Source organism: Hipposideros armiger, unplaced genomic scaffold, assembly GCF_001890085.2.
Source record: "Hipposideros armiger isolate ML-2016 unplaced genomic scaffold, ASM189008v1 scaffold_524, whole genome shotgun sequence".
In the NCBI taxonomy this organism is placed as follows: domain Eukaryota; kingdom Metazoa; phylum Chordata; class Mammalia; order Chiroptera; family Hipposideridae; genus Hipposideros; species Hipposideros armiger.
In genome coordinates this window covers 1,130,892-1,142,052 of record NW_017731874.1, presented here as the reverse complement: position 1 = coordinate 1,142,052, position 11,161 = coordinate 1,130,892, and the positions used below count along the sequence as shown (strand labels likewise).

General features: G+C 40.1%; 1 protein-coding gene across 1 annotated transcript in view; it reads left to right on the top strand.

Moving 5' to 3' along the window:
- Positions 1-11,161, top strand: part of PRTFDC1 (phosphoribosyl transferase domain containing 1) — a 101,155-nt gene that overhangs the window by 87,686 nt on the left and 2,308 nt on the right. The window contains exons 5-8 of the mRNA XM_019668337.1: positions 4,910-4,927; positions 6,344-6,426; positions 6,913-6,959; positions 10,462-10,538. Coding sequence (XP_019523882.1) covers positions 4,910-4,927; positions 6,344-6,426; positions 6,913-6,959; positions 10,462-10,538 — 225 coding nt within the window. The remainder of the gene's footprint in view (positions 1-4,909; positions 4,928-6,343; positions 6,427-6,912; positions 6,960-10,461; positions 10,539-11,161) is intronic.

The following is an 11,161-nucleotide window of genomic DNA, read 5'->3' as shown; positions in this document are numbered from 1 at the left end:
GTGGAGCTACCCCAGGCCAGGCACTGTTGGCAGATGTCCTTAGTTCACAGCATGGCCTCACCCATGTGCCTCTAGGTTTAGCATAGGTAGCAAACTACTGCAGATCACTTTGTAGCTCTTACCAGACAGCTTCCAGCCAGTCATAGGCAGTGGGTGACCTTGGCATGCACCGGAGTCCCTCCAAAGAGGCCCCAAAACCAACACACTTGGAAGTTGGCTTCAGAGCACCGTCCAATTAGCCCCACAAGCTGCACACCCAAAGAGCGGTCTCAACAGATAACAGAGCCCACTGGGGTGAATCCAGATCAGTGGGGTAAACCCCCCACACAGCAGCTCGTAAGCTGAACCTCACAGCCAATCACCCTGAGGGTCAGTCTCACCCCCTGACATGTCAATAGCAATCAAGGCTCAACTATAACAGGAGGGCACACACAACCCACACAAGGGACAGTCCTGGAACACCTGGAGCAGATGACCAGGGAGATTGTGCCAGGGCCCCCACAGGGCATATGGCCACGTGGCCATGACTGGAGACAGAGCAGATCTACCTAATACATAGAAACAAACACAGAGAGGCAGCCAAAATGCGGAAACAATTCCGCATCTTGTTCTCTTGAAAAACAAGAGAAAGTTCCAGAAAAAGAACTAAATGAAATGGAGGCAAACAACCTACCAGATACAGAGTACAAAACAATGGTCATAAGGATGCTCCAGGAACTTAGTGAAAACTTCAACAAAGAGATGGCAAGTGTAAAAAAAGACATAGAAACCGTTAAAAAAAAAACCAAGTAAAGACTACAATAGCTGAAATGAAGAATGCACTAGAAGGAATCGCCAGCAGACTAGATGGAGCAGAGGATCAAATCAGCGATTTGGGAGACAAGGTAGCAGAAAACACCCATTCGGAACAGCAAAAAGAAAAAAGAATCCAAAAAAAAAAATGAGGATAGTTTAATAAGAGACCTCTGGGACAACATCAAATGTAACAACATTCATATCATAGAGGTATCAGAAGAGAGAAAGCAAGGGATTGGGAACCTATTTGAAGAAATAATAACTGAAAACTTTCCTAACCTGGCAAAGGAAATAAACATACAAGCCCAGGAAGCACAGAGAGTCCCAAACAAGATGAACCCAAATAAGCCCACACCAAGACACATTATAATTAGAATGGCAAAGGTTAAAGACAAAGAGAGAATCCTAAAAGCAGCAAGAGAAAGGCAACTAGTAACTTATAAGGGAGCTCCCATAAGATTGTCGGTTGATTTCTCAACAGAAACTTTGCAGGCCAGAAGGGATTGGCAGGAAATATTCAAAGTGATGATAACAAGGATCTACAACCAAGACTGCTCTAAGCTAGCAAGGCTATCATTTAAAACTGAAGGACAGATAAAGAGAGTCCCAGACAAGGAAAAGCTAAAGGATTTCATCACCACCAAACCAGTATTATAAGGAATGTTAGAGGGACTTTTTTAAGATAGGAAAAAAAAAATCAAAATTCTGAATAATAAAATGGCAATAGCTACATATCTATCAACAATTACTTTCAATGTGAATGGATTTTACTGGCTTAAAACTCCCTCACAGACAGTGCTGTGTGAGCTCATGCATCGTCGTGATGCAAGAGCCATGGATTGTTGGCAAAAAGTTCAGGTCGTTTTCATCTAACTTTTTCACACAGCCTTTTCAGCACTTCCAAATAGTAAACTTGGTTAACTGTTGGTCCAGTTGGTACAAATTCATAATGAATAACACCTCTGATATCAAAAAAGGTTAGCAATATTGTTTCAACAAGTTCGTGAACTTAATTGTCCGACCTCATATGCTGCCTACAAGAGACTCACTTCTGATTGAAAGACACACAGAGATGGAGAGTAAAGGTATGGAAGAAGTTATTTCATGAAAATGGAAATGAAAAAACACCCAAAAACCTAAAAAAGATGGGGTAACAATTCTTATGCCAGACAAAATAAACTTTAACACTAAGGCTATAAGAAGAGACAAAGAAGGACCCAGTAATCCCACTTCTGATTATTTATCTGAAGTAACCCAAAATGCTACTTCAAGGGAACATGTGCATCCATATGTTCATTACAGCATTGTTTACAATGGCCAAGATGTGGAGGCAGCCTGGGTGTCAACGGTAGATGGAAGAATGGATAAAGAGGAGGTGGTACATACATACAATGGAATATTGCTTGGCCTTGGAAAGGAATGTATTCTTGCCATCTGTGGTGGCATAGATGGACTTGGAGGGTATTGTGCTGATGTATTTCACTTATATGTGGAATCTAAAGAACGAAAGAAACAAAACAAAACAAAATTCATAAATACAGAGAACATTTTGATGGTTGCCAGGTGGGAGGGGTGTTGTGGGTGAGGGTGAAAAAAGGGAAAGGGGTTAAGAAGTATAAATTGGTTGTTACAAAGTAGTTATTGGGATGTAGGATATAGCATAAGGAATATAGTCAATAATATTGTAATAAGTATGTATGGTGTCAGACGGGTACTAGATGTGTTGTGGTGATAGATGGGAGGGGGTTGGGGGCAGGGTGAAAAAGGTGAAGGGATTAAGAAACACAAATTGGTAGTTACAAAATCGTCATGAGGATGCAAAGTAAAGCATCAGGAATATAGTCAATGATATTGCAATAACTGAGTATAATGTCAGGTGGGTATTAGACTAGTTAGGGGGATCATTTCTTAAATTATATGCATGTCTACTCTGCTGTACACCCAAAATTAAAATAAAATAATATTGAGTTTCCACTGTAATTGAAAAAATTAAAAAGGGCGGAAAGGGTGAAGGGGACTAAGAGGTCTAAATTTTCATGTATAAAACAAATAAGTCGTGGGGATGTAATGTACAGCATAGTACGTGATATTGTGATAGCGTGGTACAGTGTCAGATGGTTGCTGGACTTATCATGGTGATCACTTCTTTAGGTATATAAATGTTGAAAACTATGGCATACCCCTGAAATTAATATAATATTGTATATTAGCTATATTTTTAATAAAAATCTTTTTAAAAGAAATTGTCATTTTATTAGATGTGACAATGTTTAACTATGCATAATAAAAAATGTCATGATAACCTTTATTTTAAAGTACATAAGCATCTTAAAATACTTTAAACAGGCAATCTTCAACGTTTAGAAAATAGACTTTTCTATTTGATTTTGAACTTGTGTATGCATTACCCTTAGTTTTAGATGTGTTTAAGTAATTTTGACAATATATCTCTGGATTAGTACACATCCAAGTCCTACTTCTTAGCCACTACTTTATCTTACAGTTGATGATAATCTTTCCAAAGACGACTCTTGTTTTGCAAGGTTCTGAACTTTCAAAAAACAGATTTAATTACAATCTGTGCACTTTACTTAATTAGGCAAAAATGCAGACTAACAAGAGTTTAGAAAGGTTTTTCATTGTCAGACTGAAACAAAAAGAGATTGTAAACCAGAAAATTAAATTAACCAATTATCTCCAAGTATTCTGTTTGGTTAATAGGCGTTGGTCAGCCTCCATCAAACTAAAAATGCACATCCTAAATAACTAGTATAGGTTCATGGTTAAGATCATAGTAAATGTGTTTAGAATACCAAGGGGAGTCCTCAGTGTGATTCTTGGGTAGAGAGGATACTGGGAGCATGACCTACTTTAAAAATGGACAAAATAATCTTACAGTTTAATGGCAAAATTAAGATTTTTGGAGAACTTAATGACTAAATAAAATACCATACCCAAGAGAAACACTTCCAGAAAGAATTCCACCTCAGAATGCATTTGACACATAAAGTAACATGGTGCAAATTTAACAGACTTTTTGGTTGGTTGGTTAACATTTTTATTCCTTAAATCTCTTTTGAATTAGCTATAAATAAGATACCTAAGGTGCAAGGCTTGATGTAATTTTTAAAGTATTATACGAATCATAGGGATAAATGAAAGGTCATCTAAAGAAAGATACCATTACACTGAGGGACTGTCCACACCATTTAGTTAATTGGAATGGCATATTAACACAGTCGTATTTTAATTTGGTGGGACAGTATTGACATGTAACTACTAATCCATTTAATTGGTTGATTTTAACTCATTAATAAGTATAATCAGTTATTATTCCTTCATTCAACAAAGAATTACTGAGCATCTATCTCCAGGTATTTATGGTGGGGATTGAGGATACATAGTAACCTAGACAAACATGATTCCCACCCTCATGGACTTTATAGTCTAGTGGTGAAGACAGGTATCAAACAAGAAATTAAAATGAAACATAATCAGTGTTCTTAGGGGAGAAGTCGATGAATGCGTGTATTGAGAGCACATAGTAATGAACCTCACCATGTCGCTAAAATCATAAACCAGGCACTTCACAGCCCTCTCCCAAAACCCACCCCCTTCCCCGGGGTTGAAAATTCAAGAATAAGTACAGAATCCCCAGTGATTTTGTTAGCTATTCAGGATTAGCTCTGTCACAGCTGAATATGTAATACGATCCCTCTACTGAGCAGTGTCTCTATTAGCAATGCAGTTTATGTCAGCTTTGTTTTCCTGGTAAATGCATAGTAAGCTTTGTATCCTGAAGAATGCTGGGTGGGGCACTTGCCATAATTATGGAGATGGGGTCACTTTATGGGAAGTTCCTCAGACAGGTAACAGAGTCTAAGACAAGCCTGCTCCTAGCCTGAATATAGATATTGATATTGGAACCCAAGTAATTCCAGCAAGACCGTTGAAATTAGTCTGGAACACCTAGATTGTCTCAAAGCATTTGGGTTAGATAGAGGGGGGAGGTCCAGCTGAGCAAATTGAGAAATTCCAACTGTAATCAAAATGTGTGTTTATCTTGTGAGCCAGATTTGCATCATCGTCTAAATAACTGGTGTTTGTTTTTCAGAATGTCCTTATTGTTGAGGTAAGCTGACTTTTCCTTATCTGTATTTGAAAGTTGAAAGACTCTAACGGTGAGTTTTAAAATATAGAACTTGTTATTGAATTGGCCAGGGATTTATTGGATTCCTACGGTGCATATGGCTGTCCAGATTTATTGACTAGAAGCCAACTAAAATCTCGGACTTGAAATAACAAAGAAAAAAAAGCTTTGCCAGTTCTGTGGTACTTTGTCCTTTTATATCTCATTTCACACTGTCCAAATTGGTTTTTATGCCTACTTGTGAATCAGACATTTTTACAAAAGAGTAAACTAGCCCTGAGAACCCAATTTATTTAATAGTACAGCCAAGATTATATATAACTCTCTTCCCCTTAAAGTGAGAGTTCTTGCTAATGACCTCGATCAAGTCTACCTTCAGCATCCAAATAAAAAATACAGTCAATTTTAAAATGGCAATCCAAAGCAAAGCTATGATTTAATTTAATTGGTTTTTTTTGTGTGTTTAAGAAAAGAAAGAACGAAGGGGTGGGAGCAGGGAGCGAGAGAGGGAGGAAGAGAAAGAAGAAGGGAGGAAGGAAGAGAGGAGAGAAAAAAACAGTCCCTATGGCAGCAGTAGACTAATACAGCAAGTGTCCATGTTTCTTTCAGCAGCACACCTGTCTTATCAGATGGCAAAAATTCAAGGGCGCCATTTTCAAGCTTTTGTTCCACAGTGGCCTGTGGGTGCCGTATGCATGTGCAGTTCTGGCTCAGACATAACCCGTGAAGTGGCCCCTCCAGCTATACCAATTGCCCGACCCTGGTTAAATTCAGACCTCTTGTTTTGATAATCAGCTCCTGACAGCTGATTTCTGTCCCGAGGACAATAAATTTGTGCTGCCCATTCTACTCTAATTGCGCAGCAGCTCATCAGCGGAGATGAGCCTCAGCTCATTGCAGCCTCGCACCCTCAGAATTCAAGGGCTGTCACCAGCTGCCGTCCAGACACCTCTCACTTCCCAGGCTTAGAGCCCCCTATTGAATGGGGAGGGCAAGGGGAAGGTGTTTATCCATTCAGTGTATTCAGATGTACCTCCCATGGCCATGAAAATTCATGCATCCTGTATTGTACTATGTAACCTCGGGGCCAAATTTAGTCCTTGAATACATGTGCACGAGTCCAAATGTACTCAATCAGGAGCCACACATGCTCTCCAAAGGCCGAATTTAGCCTTGTAACACAGCTCAAGGATTCAAAGAATACCAATATATTCCCCATAGCCCAGAAGGAAGCACCTGCCTAAAAAAATATAACCAACTCTGCTTTCTACTTTCATTCCAATTTGATGGCAATTCTAATTATGATGCATTATTAATAAGGAATATAATTATCTGTCTGGATGAAAAATCTATTATGCTGCTCAAATACATTTGGTTGAATTTGTCCTCTTTGCAAAGGATGTTGTTGGAACGGGAAGAACCATGAAAGCGCTGCTCAGTAGCATAGAGAAATACAAGCCCAACATGGTTAAGGTGGCCAGGTGAGTAGGACCATCACATCGTCCTTGTTTCTGTCTTTTCGAACATGTCCAAGAGGGATGCTAACACAGGGTGCTGTTTTCAAAATGTGCAGTCTACCCCAAACCAGCGACGCTTTGCTCTGAAGTGTTACGGTTTGACCACACTGAACAAATAGCCGATTTGACAGCTTGCCTGAGAGAGAGGAAAGCGAAAAGGACATGTTTTGGTGTGACTGAGCCCCTCCTTTCTGTGCCTCTAGCTGTTTCCAGGAGCAGCAGGCTGGGCCCTCGTGCCAGTCCTCCCCCCCCCCACCTTTTTTAATCCAGAATCACTGAAGTGGTGCCACAGTAGCAGAAGCATGAGTTAGAGGGCAGTGATCATGCCCACCTGCTCAAGCGGAAAAAAGCACATTTTAAAGAAGTATTTTAATGATGTTTGATTCTATTTGCAATTCACAGATTTTATTTGGATCACTAACGTTTGTTTGTTTGTTTGTTTAATGGTAGTTTGTTGGTGAAGAGAACACCTAGAAGTGATGGCTTTAGACCTGACTGTAAGTGTTTTTGGTTTCTGTCCTTTGATGGGTTGGTTGGCGGTGGTGGTTTGTGTTTAAGAAATTCCTATTTGACGGCGTTCCATGTGAAGTGGGGGCTGCATAGGACTGGTACTCCCACAAATTCCCCGTGGTCTCCCCAGCCTTACTAGTAAGAATAGATCTCTTTACAACAAGGGGCTTACTTCTAGTTTATATCTTTCACAGGAACTGGATTGTGTGCATGGATATATTGGGTTTTTGTTTTTGTGTTTTTTTAAGATTTTATGGGGAATTGGGGAAGGAAAACATTGTATTTTTCGAGGACCCATCAGCTCCAAGTCAAGTCATTGTCCTTCAGTCTTAGTTGTGGAGGACGCAAGCTCAGCCCCAAGTCCAGTCACCACTTTTGATCTAGTTGCGGGGGGGGGGACACAACCCACCATCCCGTGTGGGAGGCTTAGGAACCTTGTTGTCAAGAGCACGTGCTCTCATCAGCTGAGCCATCCGGCTGCCCATTGGCAGCTCAGCTTGGGTACAGCTCACTGGCCCATGTGGGAGTCGAACTGGTGACCCTGTTACTCAGAATTCACCCTCTTAACCAACTGTGCTACCTGGGCAGCCCTGGATATTTTGATTTTTAGGTTTTCCATAGCACCTTACCTCCAAAGAACTCAGCTAATAAGTTTCAGGAGGTGGAGGGAGACTTTACCTCACTGGACTGAGTTGGACACACATGATTCCTGCCCTGGCCACTGTCCCCACCAGTTGGACATGGAGAGGCACTGTAAAGGTGTAGAGGGATTCTCATATGCCATCTCTGGGAACCGTTACCAGACAATACACAATTGTATGGTCTTCAGTGAGCCTGAATTTTAGCACACAGAAAGGGAAATCCGATGCACCACCTCCAAACAGAAGTTCACTATCACAAAGAATTAAATGTATAGCATATGGAATGTTGTCAATAATATTGTAATAACTTTGATGACAGATGGTAACTAGGCTTATTGTGGTGATCATTTTGTAATGTATAAAAGCATTCAGTCACTATGTTGTACGCCTGAAACTAATATAATGTATGCCAACTGTAATGCCATAAAAAATTAAAATATAACTTCATGCAAAAAAAAAAAACCAGAGAATTAGCAGAGCTGTTATCTCCAGATACTATCTTCACACTTGACTTCAGACATGTGTTCTGGAAGACTTTCCCCCTCTAGGGCAGAAAGGATAAACAAGTAGCTTGATTATTTATTATTATAACACTGGAGGTGATTTTTTTTTCACTTGCATAGGCAGACTTCAGCTTGATTTTTATAACTTCCATTTGCTCTAAGGCCTCTGAGATAATTTGGCTACAGTTCTCTTCAGCAAGCTGAACAAACATTAGAGCAAGAGAAGCATGCTATGGATGGGTAATGTGCCAGTGACATTTAGCCAGTGACTCTTTATTCTAAAAACAAGATTCATTCCTACGCTGGATGTATTAAATCTATACAATGTCAGTTCCGGGCAGATAGACCCATTTGTGCGTTCCTGTCCTTTTACTGGCTTGGGGAATATACTCTGGATGTAGTTAGTCTTGGACAGGTTAGTAAACAGAAATCTTCTCAGGAAATAATTAAGGTACTGTACAGAAAAGGTTTCAACTGAAATTGAAAGACATTCACTTCAGATGCATCCAGCTAATTACAAATTTCTTGTCACTTCTAGCAACCATTAATAAAGTAGTATAACAGCACACACTAGTATGAGGTTATGACCTGCCTAACCCTGTTCTAAGAGCTACACAGAGACTGACACATTTAATCCTCACAACATTCCTCTTAGGTAGGTGCTATTGTTATGCCCACTTTACAGATGAGGAAATTGGACACAACAAGGTTAAATCTCCTGCCAAGTTCACATAGCTGGAAGTGTAAGTCAGTATTGAACCCAGGCAGTCTGGTTCCAATCACTGCTCTTTTCGCTGCACCACATCTGTAAGTAACATCGGCAATTGCAAATATCAGTGCAGGAATTACACCCCTTTACCAGCAAGAGATAGATCCCTCTGAGTCTTGACTGTTCTCCAGTCCTACTCATCCAATGTCCTTCTTTTATTCCATGACAGCTCTGAAGGTTTGGCTTTCTGAACTGGTTTTTCCCAGTCTGAGTTGCCATGCCTCTTCTCGGGTTTGCATTGCTCACTCTAAGTCATTATTGCTACAACCGGGGTTTCCTGGGGGTTACTAATATTCTTTTAGCCAGCTCAGAAACTCTGTTTGTTTGTTTTTCCTTCCTGGATTTCTAAGGCTTTGTACTTTTGTTCCTTTCTCCTGATTGATTTTTTCCTATACGTGCAATGCTTTTTATATGCTCAATGACATCTTTTCTTCTGCTTGTGTGTCTCCTCTTTGATTATTTTTCTCAAGAATCTACAGTTTGAAGGGACCAAAGGGGCTTCCTAACAGTGACACATAATGCAATCCTCTAGAAAATAAGCCCTTCACCTCTAGCACTTTCTACGAGCAGGAACCAGTTGGTTTCTCCATGTGAAAGCATCTTTGGTCATAGGCATCAAAATGGTGGTGAGCAGTCACCATGGAGATAACTTCCTCTGTGCTCTAAGTCCACTGGCTGCACCAAAGTACAGTTTCATAAAAGTAAGCAAGAACACCTCAATCTGCAGTACTGTGTAAACAAACATAGGTTCCAAAAAACTTCAAAGAGTTTGAAAAACCACTGGACCATAAGCACATTTATTCTGTTTCAAGACTTCCGAAGAAGGAGAGCTACTGTCTCTTCCTTAAGTATCCTATTCAATAAAAGTCACCTTTCATTACATTCTTCCTTTGCTTAACCTTAGTACCTCGTACAGCATTTAAACCCATTTACTCTCCTTCTGCCCTTCACAGAGATAAAGTGCTCGTCAGCGTCATCTGCATTGTGGACTCCAAGACTAGCATTGGAAAAACACTTAGCATTCTCTTCCTCAATCGGAACAATCTCATTTCCTTTCATCGTGTCCCCCAGGTTTTGCTTTCCAGCCCTTAACCTGGCCGAGGACACTGAGTACAGTGGGAGGATCGCCTTCTAGTTGCAACAGCCTGCATACCTACCTGTCACATACTGCAGTATTGTCATAATACCTTCTGTGTGAACTGCACTTGGGCTTTTCAGAGTGTTTTCCTTTGGCATAATGTCTTTGGATACAGCTTGCTTTGGAACAACAGGGCTACATGACTAACTCATGCATACTTCTTGTTATCCACTGGGCTGCCGGAACCCTTCCTCAGCTCTGGATACCAGGGGTACAGTCATTCTTCATTGTATGTTTGCTTGTTTGTCTTGTCACCCTGAGCACTTACTCTGGTCCAGGTCCCTACTGGGCTCATCCTATGTGTTGTTGCTCATCACTTTTCTCATGTGCTTCTGCCTAAATGAAAAGTCCTCACTGTTGAAGTACCAACAATAGCATTTATACTTATCTAAATTTTGTTTGTTTGTTTGTTTGTTTTTTTAACCTCTCTCTCCTCAGATGCTGGATTTGAGATTCCAAACTTATTTGTGGTGGGTTATGCCTTAGATTACAATGAATACTTCAGAGATCTGAATGTAAGTCTTGCATGCAAATCCCTATCTTCCTGTTCATAAGAACTTAACAGTTACTTCAGTTTTTAAAATATTGAAATAGTAGTAATGATGGCTTCCATTTCCTGAGTATCTTTTATATGTCAGGAATATTCTGGGCGCTTTGCATAGATAATCTCAGTTCATTTCCCCCTGTACCCTGCAAGATGGAAATTAGGATGATAGAAGCAATTATGATTATCTCTGTTTTATACTAAAGAAATAAGGAGGCTAAAAGCAGAACTATGGCTGGATATTGATTTTTCTCCAAGTCGTTGACTATGCCCACCCACCCATAGTAATAATAGTCTATATTCTATTGGGTTGACAGAAAAGTCATGATGCATTTTTGCAATGAGAAACATAGAAAAATACGTCATGACTTTTCCGACAGCCCAATATAACTTGTTTTGTGTCAGTGCTTGAAATCTAGCAGGTACCAAATTACAGTGGCATACAGCTTATAACTGTTTCCAATTTGAGAGCAATGGTTTTAACATACAGACATGGAGTCCTAGCTGTGTGTGACCCTGACCAATGCTGAATGATCTAGAAGTAGACTTCTTACCCAAAATGGGCTAAGCAGTCCATGTCTCTCTCTCTCTCTC